At 40.6% G+C, this 22,486-nt stretch overlaps 1 protein-coding gene across 3 annotated transcripts in view; it reads right to left on the bottom strand.

The window, feature by feature from the left end:
- The window catches only part of LOC308294857 (disintegrin and metalloproteinase domain-containing protein 10-like), a 53,177-nt gene that overhangs the window by 13,282 nt on the left and 17,409 nt on the right, over positions 1–22,486 (bottom strand). Inside the window, exons 3-12 of one of the 3 annotated variants that reach the window (XM_080737749.1) lie at positions 21,566–21,684; positions 18,605–18,763; positions 16,429–16,523; positions 15,321–15,369; positions 15,010–15,266; positions 13,308–13,400; positions 10,716–10,899; positions 6,708–6,871; positions 3,978–4,161; positions 1,179–1,329 (exon numbers count right to left, since the gene is read on the bottom strand). In XM_080737749.1, the coding sequence (XP_080593875.1) occupies positions 1,179–1,329; positions 3,978–4,161; positions 6,708–6,871; positions 10,716–10,899; positions 13,308–13,400; positions 15,010–15,266; positions 15,321–15,369; positions 16,429–16,523; positions 18,605–18,763; positions 21,566–21,684 (1,455 nt within the window). Of the gene's footprint in view, positions 1–1,178; positions 1,330–3,977; positions 4,162–6,707; positions 6,872–10,715; positions 10,900–13,307; positions 13,401–15,009; positions 15,370–16,428; positions 16,524–18,604; positions 18,764–21,565; positions 21,685–22,486 lie in introns of all 3 variants that reach the window. The other 2 variants (XM_080737750.1, XM_080737748.1) reach the window with 2 other exon arrangements.

The raw sequence follows: 22,486 nt of genomic DNA, 5'->3' as shown, positions 1-22,486 counted from the left end.
TGGTTCATAACTTCTTCTAACACTATGGACCACAGCTGTATAACTGAGTGGTTCAGAACATCTTCTAACACTGTGGACCACAGCTGTATAACTGAGTGGTTCATAACTTCTTCTAACACTATGGACCACAGCTGTATAACTGAGTGGTTCAGAACGTCTTCTAACACTATGGACCACAGCTGTATAACTGAGTGGTTCAGAACGTCTTCTAACACTATGGACCACAGCTGTATAACTGAGTGGTTCAGAATGTCTTCTAACACTATGGACCACAGCTGTATAACTGAGTGGTTCAGAATGTCTTCTAACACTATGGACCACAGCTGTATAACTGAGTGGTTCATAACTTCTTCTAACACTATGGACCACAGCTGTATAACTGAGTGGTTCAGAATGTCTTCTAACACTATGGACCACAGCTGTATAACTGAGTGGTTCATAACTTCTTCTAACACTGTGGACCACAGCTGTATAACTGAGTGGTTCATAACGTCTTCTAACACTATGGACCACAGCTGTATAACTGAGTGGTTCAGAACTTCTTCTAACACTATGGACCACAGCTGTATAACTGAGTGGTTCATAACTTCTTCTAACACTGTGGACCACAGCTGTATAACTGAGTGGTTCATAACTTCTTCTAACACTGTGGACCACAGCTGTATAACTGAGTGGTTCATAACTTCTTCTAACACTATGGACCACAGCTGTATAACTGAGTGGTTCAGAACTTCTTCTAACACTATGGACCACAGCTGTATAACTGAGTGGTTCATAACTTCTTCTAACACTATGGACCACAGCTGTATAACTGAGTGAAGTCCAGTCTCCAGTGAGACAGACTGTGCTCATCTATCGGCCATGCAGCCAGCAGCCCAGAGAGCAGTGGAACACTGAACATAAAGTCAGCACGCAGACCATCGATACACGCAACATGATGGCAGAGGACAGGGAACTCCTGTTAGGGTAAAATGCAGTGACAGACACAGAGTGACAGACAGAGGGACAGACTGAGGGACAGACTGAGGGACAGAGACAGACTGAGACAGACTGAGGGACAGACAGAGACTGAGGGACAGACTGAGGGACAGACAGAGACTGAGGGACAGACTGAGGGACAGAGACAGACTGAGGGACAGACTGAGGGACACAGACACACAGACACAGTATTCTCGTACCTGCATCCTTTCCCAGGCTTCAGTTTACATTTCTTGTTGTCAGGTTGGTTGGCATCGTAGCAGCACTGGTCTCTGCACTGGTCACTGTAGCCACAGTCACACTCTTCACCTGGTTCTACCAGACCATTACCACAGATAGGCTGTCCACTCTCTGTAACATAACAATATTAATATATAGTTATAATAACATAACAATATTAATATAGTTATAATAACATAACAATACACTGGTCACTGTAGCCACAGTCACACTCTTCACGCACACAGGCTGACCAGACTCTGTTAAAAACAATAACATACAGTTTACTACAGATAGAAAATAACAGATCTACAAGCTCACAAGGCATGACGTAGAAATCCTACTTAATTTATGGACTCCAGTCTAAGAGCGGAATTGAAACTCTCAAAGATCAGAAAACCTTGACTCGATGTTAAAAGATAATAGAAAACATGTACGCACCATGTTGCCCTCTAGTGGCTCCAACCAGAATTATTGAATGCTTTAACCAGTGAAAAGTAGCAGATCTACAAGCTCACAGCGCGGCACCTCTTGTAGATCTGCTATTTTTGAAAAAAATTGAAAATTAGAAATTTGATCCGATTCTATAAGTGTCTTTTGAATCCTTCTAAGGTTTTTTGAAAAACCCAATGTTTCTATGTCAGCAATCTGGCCAGCCATCGTCAAAGAAAAGGTCCTTTTCACTTAACTGGAGCTCAGTTAGTCTGTTCTTGAGAGACTACTATGTCAGTGGTGCTCAAACCTTTTCATGTGAAAATTATATTTATTTGGCCACGGACCCGCATCTCAAAATATTTAGTTCCAGGGACCCCCAGAAGCAAAATTTGAGTTACAAACGTTCGCTTTGAAAATACATATATTCAAAGATTCGCACACATTTTCACGACCTTTTCAAAAATAGCAGATCTACAAGCTCGCAGCACTGTGAGCTTGTAGATCTGCTATTTTTCACTGGTTAAAGCATTCAATAATTCTAGGCCTGAATGGGTTAAATATCTTTGTTCCTCCTTACCCACAAAGCAGTTCCCTCTCTTCTAGTATAATATAATGTTTAATCAGTCCTTACCCACAAAGCAGTTCTAGTATAATATAATGTGTCCTTACCCACAAAGCAGTTCTAGTATAATATAATGTGTCCTTACCCACAAAGCAGTTCCCTCTCTTCTAGTATAATATAATGTTTAATCAGTCCTTACCCACAAAGCAGTTCTAGTATAATATAATGTTTAATCAGTCCTTACCCACAAAGCAGTTCTAGTATAATATAATGTGTCCTTACCCACAAAGCAGTTCTAGTATAATATAATGTTTAATCAGTCCTTACCCACAAAGCAGTTCTAGTATAATATAATGTGTCCTTACCCACAAAGCAGTTCTAGTATAATATAATGTGTCCTTACCCACAAAGCAGTTCTAGTATAATATAATGTGTCCTTACCCACAAAGCAGTTCTAGTATAATATAAGGTGTCCTTACCCACAAAGCAGTTCTAGTATAATATAATGTGTCCTTACCCACAAAGCACTTCTAGTATAATATAATGTGTCCTTACCCACAAAGCACTTCTAGTATAATATAATGTGTCCTTACCCACAAAGCACTTCTAGTATAATATAATGTGTCCTTACCCACAAAGCAGGTCTAGTATAATATAATGTGTCCTTACCCACAAAGCAGTTCTAGTATAATATAATGTGTCCTTACCCACAAAGCAGTTCTAGTATAATATAATGTGTCCTTACCCACAAAGCAGTTCTAGTATAATATAATGTGTCCTTACCCACAAAGCAGTTCTAGTATAATATAATGTGTCCTTACCCACAAAGCAGTTCTAGTATAATATAATGTGTCCTTACCCACAAAGCAGTTCTAGTATAATATAATGTGTCCTTACCCACAAAGCAGTTCTAGTATAATATAATGTGTCCTTACCCACAAAGCAGTTCTAGTATAATATAATGTGTCCTTACCCACAAAGCAGTTCTAGTATAATATAATGTGTCCTTACCCACAAAGCAGTTCTAGTATAATATAATGTGTCCTTACCCACAAAGCAGTTCTAGTATAATATAATGTGTCCTTACCCACAAAGCAGTTCTAGTATAATATAATGTGTCCTTACCCACAAAGCAGTTCTAGTATAATATAATGTGTCCTTACCCACAAAGCAGTTCTAGTATAATATAATGTGTCCTTACCCACAAAGCAGTTCTAGTATAATATAATGTGTCCTTACCCACAAAGCAGGTCTAGTATAATATAATGTGTCCTTACCCACAAAGCAGTTCTAGTATAATATAATGTGTCCTTACCCACAAAGCAGTTCTAGTATAATATAATGTGTCCTTACCCACAAAGCAGTTCTAGTATAATATAATGTGTCCTTAAATGGTAAATGGTGCATTTATATAGCGCTTTTAATCCAAAGCGCTTTACATAGATTGTGCATTACATTCACCCATTCACACACACATTCATACACCGGTGGCGGAGGAAGCCATGCAAGGCACCAACCTACTCACCGGGAGCAATTAGGGGTTCAGAGTCTTGCCCAAGGACCTTTCGACATTAACTCAGGGGGAGCCCGGATTCGAACTGGGAACCCTTCGGGATTTATACCCTTCGTGCTCTAATACCAGTTTCTCTACCCCTGAGCTACCCACAAAGCAGTTCTAGTATAATATAATGTTTAGTGAGTCCTTACCCACAAAGCAGTTCTAGTATAATATAATGTGTCCTTACCCACAAAGCAGTTCTAGTATAATATAATGTGTCCTTACCCACAAAGCAGTTCCCTCTCTTCTTGTCCAGAACTTGGCTGATGTTCCTGACACTGCAGAGGGAGAACTTGTTGTTGTTCAGCTTGTCACCAGAGGTGGCTCTAGCGTACATGATGTAGTTCCCCTTCTCCTTCTTGTCCTGGCTCTTTGACTCGCCGGGGGTGCACTCTGAGCCTGAGTCATGCTGTACACACACACACACACAACACACACACACACACACACACACACACACACACACACACACACACACACACACACACACACACACACACACACACACACACACACAGAATGACAGACACACACACACACACACACACACACACACACGCACACGCACACACACACACAAGCGCACACAAGCACACACACGTTAGGTAGAGTCCTGACAGCTGCAGTATGAAACAGAGCTGCTACTTCTAAATGCATTTTACATCTGAGTCTTTATTTTTTCTTATTCTATCTAAATCATACATGGGCAACAGGCGGCCCGTGGGCCACATGTGGCCCCCACCTTCACTTAATGCGGCCCGCTGGTTAATACCAGAATACTGATATATTATTGATTTCAGCTGTTACAATTCCAAACATGACCTGCTTTAATTCCGTCAGACTATATTAGTAGCTTAACTCTCCTACTGCCAGATTATTTATTTATTTATTGGGTCTGGTGCCATCAAAAAGCGGCTTACCTTTGCGACGTTATAGCAGATAGACAGACATTTTTATTTTTATTTTTTTTATTATTTTTTTTATTGTGCAATAGTGCACTTTGGTCTGCCAGGCAGCAGAGGGCGGCGTCATGCGAGAATGAATGTGAATTTGCCTGTTATGTGTTGAAGAAGAAGAAGACCAGTCACTGGCCACAGAGCCTTACAGCCAGAGGAAATCAACAAGGAAGTGAATTGTTCTCCGTTGATCTAACGCATAATGGATTTTTTACACCATCACCGCGGAAAATGTGTTTACAGTACAGGTCCGTGCGACCCCTCATCAGCTTACAGTCATCAGACGAACGAACCGAACGAGCGCCGTATTGGCATCGAGGTTCTGTAAAAAATGGGGCGAACGTTAACATTCAAAGCGTGGGGAGAGTTAATGACTAGTATAGTAGTATTAAAATGTATTTTGTATGTCCAATGTATTTGTATGTAGGTTCATAAAGTTAACATGATATGAAATAATTCTGGATTCCAATTCAAAAGAAGCAAAAATAGCCGATCTACAAGCTCAAAGCGCATCGCAGTGCGATGCGTTTTGAGCTTGTAGATCTGCTATTCTTGCTTCTTTAGTATGAGATACTAGAATGACAAAGTAGGACTTGGCAATATGCTATGTGGCCCTCTGGAGTGAAGGTGGAAATATAGTGGCCCTCTGGAGTGAAGGTGGAAATATAGTGGCCCTCTGGAGTGAAGGTGGAAATATAGTGGCCCTCTGGAGTGAAGGTGGAAATATAGTGGCCCTCTGGAGTGAAGGTGGAAATATAGTTGTCCTCTGGAGTGAAGGTGGAAATATAGTGGCCCTCTGGAGTGAAGGTGGAAATATAGTGGCCCTCTGGAGTGAAGGTGGAAATATAGTGGCCCTCTGGAGTGAAGGTGGAAATATAGTGGCCCTCTGGAGTGAAGGTGGAAATATAGTGGCCCTCTGGAGTGAAGGTGGAAATATAGTGGTCCTCTGGAGTGAAGGTGGAAATATAGTGGTCCTCTGGAGTGAAGGTGGAAATATAGTGGCCCTCTGGAGTGAAGGTGTAAATATAGTGGCCCTCTGGAGTGAAGGTGGAAATATAGTGGCCCTCTGGAGTGAAGGTGGAAATATAGTGGCCCTCTGGAGTGAAGGTGGAAATATAGTTGTCCTCTGGAGTGAAGGTGGAAATATAGTGGCCCTCTGGAGTGAAGGTGGAAATATAGTGGCCCTCTGGAGTGAAGGTGGAAATATAGTGGCCCTCTGGAGTGAAGGTGGAAATATAGTGGCCCTCTGGAGTGAAGGTGGAAATATAGTGGCCCTCTGGAGTGAAGGTGGAAATATAGTGGCCCTCTGGAGTGAAGGTGGAAATATAGTGGCCCTCTGGAGTTAAGGTGGAAATATAGTGGCCCTCTGGAGTGAAGGTGGAAATATAGTGGCCCTCTGGAGTTAAGGTGGAAATATAGTGGCCCTCTGGAGTTAAGGTGGAAATATAGTGGCCCTCGCCATCATCAAAGTTGCCCACCCCTGATCTAAATTGATGAAATACAAAGCTGCTAATTGTTCCAAAAGCTTTCTACCCTGTAGGCCTATACAGTATACAGTATATATAAAATGATGCAATAATACTGTTTACACAATGCTGTGTGCGTTCCCCCTTTTCAACACTTTTTATTTTATTGTTGACACTTGTTTTGGCAATGTAAACGTATGTTTCCTCCTCATGCCAATAAAGCTACTTTGAATTGAATTGAATTGAATTGACAGCCCGGCCCGCCCGGCTCTGGAAGGCCCCACCCCCACACATGTGATAAGCCCCCACATTTCTGAATAATAGTATAAAAAAACAACAGGTGGGGGTCCACGGACAAAAATACATAATTTGGGGGTCCTTGACATGAACAGGTTTGAGAACACCCGAAGGTGATTGGGTGTCTGGCCTTGAATATCTAATGAATAAAGATTGTCATAAAATGTGAGAGTGTAATATCTAATAAATAAAAAGATAATAATAAAAGATCATAATAAGACGTGTTCTGGACTCACCGGGGAACCGAAGTTGTGTCCGACTTCGTGAGCGAAGGTGATGTGAGAAACTTTAGGAGGAACGTGGGAGGCGTAGTTCTGTACCGTGATGATCCCCGTGTTCAGAGACTTCTTCTTACCGTCAGAGTACAGCTTAGACTTCTCACATATACCTCCTGAACTGCCTGTTAATACAATACAATACAATACAGTTATAATACCATACAATACAGCTTAGACTTCTCACAGATACCCCCTGAACTGCCTGTTAATACAATACCATACAATACAGTTATAATACCATACAATACAGCTTAGACTTCTCACAGATACCCCCTGAACTGCCTGTTAATACAATACCATACAATACAGTTATAATACCATACAATACAGCTTAGACTTCTCACATATACCTCCTGAACTGCCTGTTAACAATACAATACCATACAATACAGTTATAATACAGTCTGAGTAGAGCTTAGACTTCTCACATATACCCCCTGAACTGCCTGTTAACACATTATAATACCATACAATACAGTTATAATACAATACCATACAATAAAGTTATAATACAGCTTAGACTTCTCACATATACCCCCTGAACTGCCTGTTAACAATACAATACCATACAATACAGTTATTATACACCTCCTGAACTGAATGTTAACAATACAATACCATACAATACAGTTATTATACACCACCTGAACTGAATGTTAACAATACAATACAGTTACAATACAGCTTCTCACAGATCCCCCTGAACTGCCTGATAACCCTAACCCTAACCGTAACCCTCCCCCTGAACTGCCTGATAACACAACCACAACAAACCAAGCATGAAGAATCCAAGGTATCAATTGTTCAAATTAACCCTTTCCAAGCCACGGGGAGCCCCTTAATATTAAAACCGGAATATACCGGACATCTGAGCAAGGGTGTCGCAGCCGCGCCGTCTTTTACCGTACTGGGTCATTAAAACCGAAATAAATGATTTTTATCTGAAAATCGGCGATCGTCTAACCTTCCCTAGTCACCACTCGTGCATCGATAGCGCATGGCTGGTCTGACATGAAGCAGAAGTGACGTCAGGTCCACTCCTTCTCAGAGGCTCCTTGCAGCTGTCCGTTTACTGTTTATACACGAGTGCTTCTACAGCAGCAGTGCTGCGGGCTATGCGAGCGAAACGGTTCATATCTACTCTTGAGTCACATGTGGATTATTTGAGGCGACATTTATGTGAACGGATCGCGCACGCGAAACGCACGGGGACATGATGCGTCGGCCGAATCCCCCACTCTAAGCCAATGCAGATTGAGAATTTCACTGGGAACTGTGGTGAGTATACTACGGGGGATCGCGGTATGGTAATGGGGGATGAAGACCACGTGATATAGCGCTGGATGTCTGGTAAAATGAATGCGGTTCAGATCATAATATAATAATAGAAATGTCACGGCTAATCTACCAACAACCATTCTATTTCGGCTCGCAAACTGTTAATGTATAAAGTCTGAATGACTGGTTCCCTTTAAAAACCTCCTGTATCCCTTATTGTCTTTCATAAACCAGTGTTATTGAACATCCTGTGTGTGGGTTTATGAATAGTGAACCAATGAAAAGTATTAAAAACCCTAAACCTCAAACTGTCAATCCTCCTTTTTTCAGTCCAACTTGGTGGTTCTAATCAATGATGGACCAAGGTGTACACAGTAGGTTTAACTAGTGGTTAACCTGGTTAGTGGTTAACTAGTGGTTAACCTGGTTCCTGTGGGTACCCACAGGAACCAGGTGTACACCAGGGTTCCACAATAGGCGGCCCGCAGGCCAATTTATTTTGGGGAGTAGTGAAAGTTACAGGTAAGGTGAGTGTGATATGAAACGTAAGCTTACCATAATCACAGTAATCCTTAATCATTTCAATCATATTCAAGGAGAAATTAGACAGACACAGAGCCCTGCAGAGGGGAGGTGATTGTGTCAGACTCTGTGTCCAGCTGGCAGCTGATGCCAATAAGTAGTAACGGCCCCTTGTTAATGGATCAACTAGCTGCTACAGATGCATACTTTTCAAGCAGACTGGTTAATTAACGTATTTCTTGTAATAATGATATAATGGTGGTATAAGATATACTATATATATATATATATATACTAGATATAATGGTGGTATAAGAGCATAATAAGGTGGTATAAGAGCATAATGATATAATGGTGGTATAAGAGCAGCAACAACACTAGTACAGTGTTTCTGCCAGGGCACACCTAGATGGCTATTTTCAAAATGTTTGCCTCTTTCTTATATTATTTTAAAATTGGCCAATGTTTTACCAGTTTTTATAAAGTTTGTTGATTATTTGTCTATTTTATTTTATTTCTTGAGGTATTAAACAGGTTTTAAAAGTCCTTAAATCGTGACTTCACTGTCACATTTCAAAGGCCACACCAAAGGCCTGCTGCACAATGCTTGAGAAACACTGCACTAGTAGGCCTATATCACTATACACTACTATCTGAACTGTCGCTGGAGTAGCAGGAACGCCGCCGTCGCCACCCGCAATGTTGTGGCCCTCAGCTTGGTACCCTAGACATGATTCAATGTTGTGGCCCTCAGCTTGGTACCCTAGACATGATTCAATGTTGTGGCCCTCGGCTTGGTACCCTAGACATGATTCAATGTTGTGGCCCTCAGCTTGGTACCCTAGACATGATTCAATGTTGTGGCCCTCAGCTTGGTACCCTAGACATGATTCAATGTTGTGGCCCTCGGCTTGGTACCCTAGACATGATTCAATGTTGTGGCCCTCGGCTTGGTATGGTACCCTAGACATAATGCAATGTTGTGGCCCTCGGCTTGGTATGGTACCCTAGACATAATGCAATGTTGTGGCCCTCGGCTTGGTACCCTAGACATAATTCAATGTTGTGGCCCTCGGCTTGGTACCCTAGACATAATGCAATGTTGTGGCCCTCAGCTTGGTACCCTAGACATAATTCAATGTTGTGGCCCTCGGCTTGGTACCCTAGACATGATTCAATGTTGTGGCCCTCGGCTTGGTACCCTAGACATAATTCAATGTTGTGGCCCTCGCCTTGGTACCCTAGACATGATTCAATGTTGTGGCCCTCGGCTTGGTACCCTAGACATAATTTCAATGTTGTGGCCCTCGGCTTGGTACCCTAGACATAATTCAATGTTGTGGCCCTCGCCTTGGTACCCTAGACATAATTCAATGTTGTGGCCCTCGGCTTGGTACCCTAGACATGATTCAATGTTGTGGCCCTCGGCTTGGTACCCTAGACATAATTCAATGTTGTGGCCCTCGGCTTGGTACCCTAGAAAACTAATTGGGGAACCCTGGGTTACACAGTAGGTTTATGCCCACAGGAACACAGACCCACACCACACCACAACTCATGTACAGTAGGTGTGTATCTATAGATGTGTACCAACCACTACAGTAGGTGTCTGTTAGGTGTGTATCTAAGGATGTGTATAGATGTATTCTACCTGCGGGGGCTCCCACCCAGGCCAGACCCAGGACTCCATCATCAAAGTCCCGGTCAGTAAACACGTGTAGGTATGTATTATGTTAGTATGAGGTGTGTATAGATGTATTATAGATGTATTACCTGCTGGTGCCCCCACCCAGGCCAGACCCAGAACTCCATCATCAAAGTCTCGGTCAGTGAACACGTGTAGGTGTGTATTAACAGTATTATGTTAGTATAAGGTGTATAAGGTGTATATATATACCTGCTGGTGCCCCCACCCAGGCCAGGCCCAGAACTCCATCATCAAAGTCTCGGTCAGTGAACACGTGTAGGTGTGTATCAGGTGTGTATAGATGTATTATGTTAGTATTAGATATGTTAGTATAGATGTATTACCTGCTGGGGCTCCCACCCAGGCCAGGCCCAGAACTCCATCATCAAAGTCTCGGTCAGTGAACACGTATAGATGTTTATTAACAGTATTATGTTAGTATAAGGTGTATAAGGTGTATAAGGTGTATATATATATACCTGCTGGTGCCCCCACCCAGGCCAGGCCCAGAACTCCATCATCAAAGTCCCGGTCAGTGAACACGTAGGCCAGACAGTAATCATCGTGGTTCTGCTCAGAGTTCAACTCCAGGAACTTCTCCACGCCGATGTTAGCGAAACGGAACGGGTTGGAGCGATCCCTCTCATCACTGGTAGTGTTGATCTGTATATTAATATAACATAACATAATGTTACATCATATAAATATAACATAACATAATGTTAGGGTTGGAGCGATCACGCTCATCACTGGTAGTGTTGATCTGTTGATTAATTACATCATATTAACATCATATTATACATTATATGATACAATATATAAAGACAACATAATGTTAGGGTAGGAGTGATCACGCTCATCACTGGTAGTGTTGATCTGTATATTAATATAACATAACATATACTGTAAATATAACATAACATAATGTTACATCATATAAATATAACATAACATAATAACATAATGTTAGGGTAGGAGTGATCCCTCTCATCACTGGTGGTGTTGATCTGTTGATTAATTACATCATATTAACATCATATTATACATTATATGATACAATATATAAAGACATAATGTTAGGGTTGGAGTGATCAAGTTGATCTGTTGCATTAGATTATTATATTAACTGGGATGCGATTAAAATGTTTTATCTAATTAATTACAGGCTCTGTGATTAATTAATCGCAATTAATCGCATTTTAATCGCACATCAATATTTGACCTGAGAAGCATTTTTTTTCCAAGTAAAACACATTTTGTTGTACGAGTGAATCAACGAGTGAGTTTTTTTTATATAAATTTCGCATCCACTGGGCCAAGCAAAGCGCTCTGATCGGCTACTTCTCCCTTTGTGTTTGTTGTCTCTTCTTGGTTGGTGCATCGCTATGATCAGTATGCCCGAAACTGAAGGTTCTGTGGTGCAAAAACTATGTGCGATTAAAATGCGTTAATTTTTTTAATCGCGTTAATTTTCTGTAATTAATTAATCGCAATTAATCAGTTAAAGTCCCAGCCTTAATATTAACTCAAGCTCTGCCACCAAAATACCCCTTTGTACCCCTTCTCTGCCATGCCCGTAGAACCCGTAAATGTAATAAAAATTAATTAAAAAACATTTTTTTATCGAAGCGAAACTAAAATAGGCCGGAACTAATGCTCCGTGATCGGTTTCTACACGGACACATTATTGGGCGGACCCGTTAGCATTGAGCCCCTAAACCGGAAGCCGATGGTCCGTCGTCTATTTTGGCCCGTTACCTTACTGTTTAAACTCCGCGGCTTACAGACGGAGAACTTATTGATCAATTGTAAAAATCTAAAAGGATTTGAGAAGCTGATGGAAATACGCGAACACACGACGCATAGCAGTGTCCGATCACGCACGATGGGAACTGGATGAGAGCCTACGTTAACAGGTAGGAGAAGCCAGCAGTGAAAGACATAGAGAAATTTACGGGCTTCACGGCCGTAAACTCCGAATGAGTTAACATCACATTACACATTATATTACTGTTGATCGACACACAGTCATAACACAACACTCTGTCATCTAAACAGCTTATTCTCAGTCCAGGACCAAATGAACAGCAGGGGGCGACAGAGAGAAAATACAGCTGCTGATGGACGCAAGAAAGATGGACTGTTGGTGGTGAGACCCGCTGTTCTGAGTCTGACCGTAGAATCTGAGCGACAGATGTCTCACTCTCTCTCTCTATCTCTCTCTCTCTCCATCTCCCCCTCACGCACACACGCACGCACGGACAGTGTCTGTCCTGTACCCTGTTGTACCCCTGAGACTTCCTTGTTCTCGCTTTTGCAAGTCAAAGACAAATTAGCAGCTCCTGTGACATTTTGTATTCATTATATTATTTATTATTGCATTGTTTGAGCCGACTCAATCTGGATCAGGGGCGTCAATTGGGTATGGCAGGGGTATGCAGCTGCCATACCCTGGGTGCAGGGGGGGAAATAAAAGTTACTTTTAAATATAAATCCATGAATGTCTCTTTGTCTATCTGTGCTGGTTATTATGTTGTTAAATTACAGTAAAATAACTACAAATACAAAATTTACTTCAACAAGGTATTATAATGATATTCTCTGCACTTGCATTCTCCCCATCTTGACAGAATGGTATATTCCCAGGTTCCGCAGGTCAGCTGCACAGGTGCAATGCATTATTTTTAATTTTGGCACGTTTACTAACATGCCGAGTTTAGCTGCACTTGAACAACCGTTCCAGGCTGCCATATCCAGACCAAGAAACCGTAGAAACGGGGGGAAAAAATAGAATGTACTTCTTAAAATACATGTATCGTGTCTGTTGCTAAGGTATGGCAACATGACTGCTGTCTTGCACGTGCAACACACCAGTCATGTTGCCATACCTTAGCTTTTTCTGACCTGACGCCACTGATCTGGATAGAATCCTGTAGCGTGCGGAGCCCCCGACTTTTCAAAGTGGCCAGTAGTGTGAGCCTGTTTAGATTGTCTGCTAGGAGAATCTTAAATGATTGTCCTGTAGTGTTTAAAGCTACCCAAGGATCTGCTGATGTAAAGCTCAGACTCACCCTGATCCTCTTCACCATGAAGCTGATGTTCCTGATGCCCATGAAGTCTGTTCCCTGGTAGATGGCATCTATGGCCTTCACATGACTGGAGATCTACAAGACCACAACACATTATTATACAATACATCTATGGCTTTAACATGACTGGAGATCTATAGAACATCAACACATTATTATACAATACATCTATGGCCTTCACATGACTGGAGATCTATAGAACATCAACACATTATTATACAATACATCTATGGCCTTCACATGACTGGAGATCTACAAAACATCAACACATTATTATACAATACATCTATGGTGAATTTTACAATGCTTTGCTCGCATTGAAAAGTTATGGGTAAAATTTCAGCCGTTAAAACGCAAAAAGTAGTCGTACAAACATTGATTTGATAACTGAAGCAATGTAAGACCCATCTGTAATAATAACTATTCACTAGTCGAGTAAATATCTCTGTATGATTGCATCAGCTGGGGGTCTGGGGGTCCTCTGCCAGAAACCTTTAAACATCAGGTGTAATTTCCTCTTCTGGTGTTTTTTTAAACCAAATCCAGGAGAAATGACAATCATCAAACAGAGACAGTCATCAGATCAAGTTTAACTGGGACATGTGTTTGCCACGCAAACCACAGAAATCCAACAATCCAGGAGAAATTCAGGACAGATGACAATCCAGGATCACCGCAGGAGAAACTCAGACTCCTGTCTGATTCAGGAGAGTTGGCAACCCTGGTGTGTGTGTGTGTGTGTGCGTGCGTGCGTGCGTGCTATGGAGCTCCTTCAATGCCTTTAATCTCACCGAATCGAATCTCACACGCGTACCATTACGCGTGAACGCGTGAACGCGTGACCAAGTACGCGTTCACACGTGCACGCGTGCACGCGTTACCACTTTAAGTCAATGGGAAACTACATGACGCAACCACAAGTTCAGTCACGCTCGCGGGTATGAGGTACGCGTACGTGAGAGTTTTGGCACTCATGGAGCGTTTGATTATGGCTCCCTGCGTAGCACAGCTCACATGAGCATGTCATGTATATTTCCCATTGACTTACCATTGTAAGTCACGTGACGCGTCACGTGACACGACCAGATCAGATGCGACCAGATCAGATGCTCCAACAATGCCAGCTCTCCAATGAAAACTACGTGTGAACCTGTAAAGGTACACTTTTTCGCATTAAAGTTAAATTTAGCATGTAACCTTTACACGAAAACGTGTACCTTTACAGGTTCACACGTAGTTTTCATTGGAGAGCTGGCATTGTTGGAGCATCTGATCTGGTCGCATCTGATCTGGTCGCGTCACGTGACGCGTCACGTGACTTACAATGGTAAGTCAATGGGAAATATACATGACATGCTCATGTGAGCTGTGCTACGCAAGGGAGCCATAATCAAACGCTCCATGAGTGCCAAAACTCTCACGTACGCGTACCTCATACCCGCGAGCGTGACTGAACTTGTGGTTGCGTCATGTAGTTTCCCATTGACTTAAAGTGGTTACGCGTGTACGCGTGTACGCGTTCACGCGTACTTGGTCACGCGTTCACGCGTAATGGTACGCGTGTGAGATTCGATTCGGTGAGATTAAAGGCATTGAAGGAGCTCCATAGCGTGCGTGCGTGTGCGTGCATGCATGTGTGTGTGCGTGTGTGTGCGTGCATGCGTGTGTGTGTGCGTGCGTGTACCTGTGCTATCACAGCCTCTCTGGTCTTGTAGAACTTGTAGAACAGATGGTCAGTCTGGATGAAGAGCTGACAGGTGTTCTTCTCCACCTGGACCATCCTCCTCTTCCTCAGGAGAACCTCAGGGTCTGAAGGACCTGGACCTGGGGAACCTGGACCTGGAGAACCTGGACCTGGAGAACCTGGACCTGGGGAACCTGGAGAAACTGGAGGATCTGGACCTGGAGATCCTGGACCTGGAGAACCTGGACCTGGAGAACCTGGACCTGGGGAACCTGGAGAAACTGGAGAACCTGGACCTGGAGAACCTGGACCTGGAGAACCTGGACCTGGAGAACCTGGGGAGTCTGCCTCTGAAGGAGGCTGGAAGAACATATGAAGAATATATTAACTACATTATAGAGTCTGCCTCTTAGTAAGAACATGAGAAAATCTGGGAACTAAATCGTTACCAAGAAATGTCTTGTTACATTAAACAGACTCTGTAAGAGCGGCTTCGGATTAACAACGCACACATTCGGTATATCGTTTCAGATCATTTATTAACAGATAAATAAAGCCCGACTTTCGTTCTGTAATAAAATAAAGAATTGATTCGTATAAGGCTTATTCTGATACGTAGTGTATGTGGTTGAAAAATTGTTTGCACTGCCGCTCTAAGCTGTCTGTCCCTGATCACACTGTGACAACACCCATATTAGTAAACGTCACCCTCTGGGCCTCTAGGGAATCACATCATCATAGTCTGATCAACATCATAATTAATGGGAATCACATCATCATAGTCTGATCAACATCATAATTAATGGGAATCACATCATCATAGTCTGATCAACATCATAATTAATAGCAATAATATCATCATCATAAGCCCCAAATAAAAATACAATATTTCATATAGTCAGGCATAATTCATACATTTCATAGTAAATAAATCACAATCATAAATCATAAATCATATAATTCATAATCATAAAGAAAATGTTCAAATGGCTTCAACAGACCTCCTCTGGAACAGCAGAACTCTGGTATTTAACTCTGGTACCTAACCCTAACCCTAACCCTATAATAATAATAATAATATAAATGTTAGATTAAACAGACCTCATCAGGAACAGCAGAACTCTGGTATTTAACTCTGGTACCTAACCCTAACCCTAACCCTATAATAATAATAATAATAATATAAATGTTAGATTAAACAGACCTCATCAGGAACAGCAGAACTCTGGTATTTAACTCTGGTACCTAACCCTAACCCTAACCCTAACCCTATAATAATAATAATAATATAAATGTTAGATTAAACAGACCTCCTCAGGAACAGCAGAACTCTGGTATTTAACTCTGGTACCTAACCCTAACCCTAACCCTAACCCTATAATAATAATAATAATAATATAAATGTTAGATTAAACAGACCTCCTCAGGAACAGCAGAACTCTGGTATTTCTTCATCCTCTCAAACACTGAGCTGTCAGCACAGCCTCCCTCTGGCCCGTACTTATGAGGGTAATCTGATAGGAGCACATATTACACACATTACAGTAATCTGAGAGGAGCACATATTACACACATTACAGTAATCTGAGGAACAACAAACATTACAGACATTACGGTAATCTGATATGAAGGCGTGGTGTGTACTAGTGAAATCAAAATGTTGTGCAGGATTCACTGATGTCATCTTCATGGTATTTACTGTATATTCATAACTAGTATTGTTTGTATTAACACAAGTTGCAATGATTTTTTCTCTTCAATGTCCCGCGATGCCATGGTCTCCATAGACTTCCATGTAATTTATAGTGCACGAATCGTGCACGCCCATGCCTAGATGATGCACCACGTGTGTGCACACTGTTCACAGCTTTCAAAAATCCGCTTGGAAATCCGTTCAGGCATTCATGATTTAGGAGCCATTATGTTTTCTTCAGATGTAAACAAATATGTCTGCCATGTTTGAAAGAATGGGTTGGTATGGGGGTTAAACATGCAATTTCACGGGTTAAGGTTAGGGTTTTTATTTTATTTTTTATTTTTTTAAACGACCCAAACTCGGGGAAACTCAGGGTTGGCACAGGGGTGGTACCTTTTCAAACTCGGGAAACTCGGGGTTGGCACCAGATGTGTTAATAGATGACAGTACAGTATGTGAATAAAGACTCACTGATGTTTGTCTTCATGGTAGATTAGAGTATTGTTTATATTAATAGATGACAGTATTATTTATATTAATAACTAGATGTTTTTATTAATACCTAGATGTTTATATTAATAGATGACAGTATTATTTATATAATAACTCACTGATATCGTCCTCATGGTAGATGACAGAGTGGAAGGGTACGTCTCAGTCCTTCAGGTATCATTTATATTAATAGATAATAGTATTATTTATATTAATAACTAGATGTTTATATTAATAACTTACTGATATCGTCCTCATGGTAGATGACAGAGTGGAAGGGTACATCTCGGTCCTTCAGGTATCATTTATATTAATAACTAGTATTATTTATATAATAACTTACTGATATCGTCCTCATGGTATATAACAGAGTGGAAGGGTACGTCTCGGTCCTTCAGGTATCGTTTATATTAATAAATAACAGTATTATTTATATTAATAGATGACAGTAGACTTACTGATATCGTCCTCATGGTAGATGACAGAGTGGAAGGGTACGTCTCGGTCCTTCAGGTATCATTTATATTAATAAATAACAGTATTATTTATATTAATAACTTACTGATATCGTCCTCATGGTAGATGACAGAGTGGAAGGGTACGTCTCGGTCCTTCAGGTATCATTTATATTAATAAATAATAGTATTATTTATATTAATAACTAGATGTTTATATTAATAACTAGTATTATTTATATAATAACTTACTGATATCGTCCTCATGGTAGATGACAGAGTGGAAGGGTACGTCTCGGTCCTTCAGGTATCGTTTATATTAATAAATAATAGTATTATTTGTATTAATAACTTACTGATATCGTCCTCATGGTAGATGACAGAGTGGAAGGGTACGTCTTGGTCCTTCAGGTATCGTTTATATTAATAACTAGATGTTTATATTAATAACTAGATGTTTATATTAATAACTAGACATTTATATTAATAAATAACAGTATTGTTTATATTAATAATAGTATTATTTATATAATAACTTACTGATATCGTCCTCATGGTAGATGACAGAGTGGAAGGGTACATCTCGGTCCTTCAGGTATCGTTTATATTAATAAATAATAGTATTATTTATATAATAACTTACTGATATCGTCCTCATGGTAGATGACAGAGTGGAAGGGTACATCTCGGTCCTTCAGGTATCGTTTATATTAATAAATAATAGTATTATTTATATAATAACTTACTGATATCGTCCTCATGGTACATGACAGAGTGGAAGGGTACATCTCGGTCCTTCAGGTATCGTTTATATTAATAAATAATAGTATTATTTATATAATAACTTACTGATATCGTCCTCATGGTAGATGACAGAGTGGAAGGGTACGTCTCGGTCCTTCAGGTATCGTTTATATTAATAAATAATAGTATTATTTATATAATAACTTACTGATATCGTCCTCATGGTATATAACAGAGTGGAAGGGTACGTCTCGGTCCTTCAGGTATCGTTCTGCTGGTTCAACGTAGAAGGTTCCCTGGAAGCTCTGGATGAAGCCTTCAAACCGTCCGTCCACCACTGAGCCGTGGCTGAGGGTTCCTTTTTCACCTGGAATTAAATATCATCATTATATCATCTATATGTTATCATTATACTTATCATTTATAGTATAAACCTTCACCACCACCGAGCCGTGGCTGAGGGTCCCCTTCTCACCTGGAATTAAATGATGTCATTATATCATTATATCATCTATTCTATATGTTATCATTATACTTATCATTTATAGTATAACCCTGCCGTCCACCACCGAGCCGTGGCTGGGGGTTCCCTTCTCACCTGGAATTATATGATGTCATTATCATCTATGTTTTATCATTATATTCATCATTTATAGTATACACCTTCACCACCACCACCACCGAGCCATGGCTGAGGGTTCCCTTCTCACCTGGAATTAAATGATGTCATTATATCATCCATATTTTATCATTATATCATCTACAGTATATTACATCATTATATCATCTATATGTTATCATTTAGATTATAAACCTGCTGTCCACCACCGAGCCGTGGCTCAGTTCCCTTACCAGGAAGCATAAGAGAAGTAATTAGTAATTAAGATATTCTATAGAAATTAGATTTTTTTTTTAATGCCACATTTAGCTGCTATGCTATTACCTTGTTTATTGTATTTATGTTATCACCTGCTTATTGTAAATGGCTCTGGATTAAGAGCGTCTGCTAAATGCCTAAATTGTAAATTGTTAATAATACATTGTTATACTTATCATCTATATTACATCATTATAAAGTAGGCATTTAGCAGACGATGCTGCCCAACTAGTTTTTTTGAGAAAAAAAAATTTTTTTTGAGAAAAAAAAATTTTTTTGAGAAAAAAAAATTTGAGAAAAAAACATTTTTTGAGAAAAAAAAAGTTTTTTGAGAAAAAAAAAATGAGAAAAAAAGTAAAAAAAAATGTTGAGAGAAAAAAAAACTTTTTGAGAAAAAAAAATTGAGAAAAAAAACATTTTTGAGAAAAAAATTTTTTTGAGAAAAAAAAATTTTTTGAAGAAAAAAAAAATGTATGACGCCAGCCGCGAGTCTGTACGACAAACGGTTCATGAGTTATAGAGGCACTTCCTGTTTGGTGAAGGGCACTTCCTGTTTGGCGACGGAAGCGTCAATTAAGGTTAAGGACTCTTAATCAAGTTATATGATACCAGCCACAACTCTGTACGATAAACGGTTCATGAGATGTAGAGGCACTTCCTGTTTGGCAAAGGGCACTTCCTGTTATAGAGGGGGCGGGGCTTAATCAATTACAGCTCATCCCTATTGGCTGGAAAAAGACCAAAGTTGTGTGTGCATTTTAAAGTTTAAATCACGTTGCTAGGCAAAAGTATGGCAGAGTTATGTGGCGGCAAAGTTTCTAGTTTTTTTTTCAGAGTCCCCCATTCAAAGTCAATGGGGGTTTTTGAGCGTAGTTTTTTGCGAATTACGTTGCCATGGTAACGCGGATCGGAAAGAAAAGTAATAGCACACCATTCCCGGCCGAGCCGCACATTTTGATGTATATATTGCGGGGGTGGCGTAAATCTTGCGGCAGTTATTACGTGCCGAAATTTCCCCCATTCTAAGTCAATGGGGTTTTTGGGCGTCGTTTTTTGCGAATTACGTCGCCATGGTAACGCGGATCGGAAAGAAAAGTAATAGCAACCTATTCCCGGCCGAGCCGCACGTTTTGATGTATATATTGCGTGGGTGCCGTAAATTGTGCGGCAGTTGTTACGTGCAGAAATTTGCAAGAATATTACCGACCGACAGACAGACCGACCGACTTAAGTATGGCGGATTACAATAAGTGTTTTGCCATTGCATTGCATGGCAGGCACACTTAACTACAAACTTTATCTTTAGATCGACAACAACTGTTGTCCATATCTACTCCAATGACTTTGGAATTATGTTTTTTGGAACTAAGTTTACAGCATCGTTACAGCAGTTATCTCTCACGTCGCAGAGAGAGAGAGAGAGAGCTTCGTTAACCTAACAACACAGCTGGTGGCAATAGCGTTGAAAACGCATTCACCGTGATCACTTCTCTGGATTCTAATCCAAGCAAATTGGAGAATAACATTGTGGATTTTACTTTGAGATGACTACAGAGGTAGAAGTAGGCTACTTATATTCTGATCTATGATGAATTATTCCAGTGGTGTATCCACTATCCAATATGTTTAAAACAAACAACTTCAGTCTTTTGAGTCTCTCTCTGTATCTCCTCTGGTGCAGCGTGCACACAGATATAAAAAGCTATCTGTGCAGCGTGCATGTGTGTGTAGAAGGGGAGGGCGGTGAGTGGCTCACAGAGAGAGAGGTGAACATGGAGCCGGCCGCACGCACGCACACACGCACGCACGCACGCATCTGTGTTTCCAATTATGGAAACACAGATCAAAACCGATATGGCCTCGATCGGCCGATCCGATATGTGCGCCGATCAATCGGAGCACCTCTACTTGTATTATATTATAGAGCTTGTAGATCTCACCGTAGATCTCTCCAGTGTATTGTATTATAGAGCTTGTAGATCTCACCGTAGATCTCTCCAGTGTATTGTATTATATTATAGAGCTTGTAGATCTCACCGTAGATCTCTCCAGTGTATTGTATTATATTATAGAGCTTGTAGATCTCACCGTAGATCTCTCCAGTGTATTGTATTATATTATAGAGCTTGTAGATCTTACCGTAGATCTCTCCAGTGTTTTGTATTATATTATAGAGCTTGTAGATCTTACCGTAGATCTCTCCAGTGTATTGTATTATATTATAGAGCTTGTAGATCTTACCGTAGATCTCTCCAGTGTATTGTATTATATTATAGAGCTTGTAGATCTTACCGTAGATCTCTCCAGTGTAGATGTGAGACGTGTCGTACGGTAGATCCTCTCCAGACAGCTCCACCTTCAGGTCAGGACTGAACAGCGACGAGTCTCTCTTCATACGCAGGTTGAACTGCCTGTAACACAATAACAATTATTCCATTTAGACCTGAACGCAAATCTTAAACACATTTTTTAAGATTACACTTAAACCATTATATTATGCTTTAACTATTAAAAATGGCAGATATACAAGCTTGCATCACGGCATTTGAAAAATCGTTTGTGTGAGTCTTTGAATAATGTTGGCCCGATTCCATAAATGTCATCAGTGCTTCTCAAACTTTTTCATGTCAATGGACCCTGAAAATTACCTGTATTTGGCCGCGGACCCCCATCTCAAAATATGGTGTTCCAGGGACCACCCAGAAGCAAATATTTGAGTTAAAAATGTTCGCTTTAAAAAGACATACTGAATATTCAAAGATTTGCTCACATTTTTACGACTTTTCAAAAATAGCAGATCTACAAGCTCGAAGCGCGCTGTGAGCTTGTGTATCAGCTGTTTTTCAATAGTTAAAGCATCAAACAATTCTAGACCTGAATGGGTTAATAATTAGTATTATTACCAATACCAACCAATAGTGGACGTCTAAATAAATAATAATAATCTTTATTGTCCCCGAAGGGACATTTGTCTTCACAGTCCAAGGCCACACAAAGAAACAACAGCACAGGACGGACAGAAAGACATTTGCTAAATTAATAGTTAGATAGTTATTGATACAGAGGATGATCAGTGTAACGTGTTATTGAGTGCTAAAGCGTGTGATGGCCTTATTGTTCATATCAGACAGTGTGGGTGTGGGAAGTCGATACGGGTGATCCTGTAAGGTTTGTTCCTACCAAACAGTGTGGGCTCACATGGAACACCATGTA

Source organism: Nannobrachium achirus, assembly GCF_963921795.1.
Source record: "Nannobrachium achirus genome assembly, chromosome: 11".
In the NCBI taxonomy this organism is placed as follows: domain Eukaryota; kingdom Metazoa; phylum Chordata; class Actinopteri; order Myctophiformes; family Myctophidae; genus Nannobrachium; species Nannobrachium achirus.
This window is presented reverse-complemented; position numbering and strand designations above follow the sequence as displayed.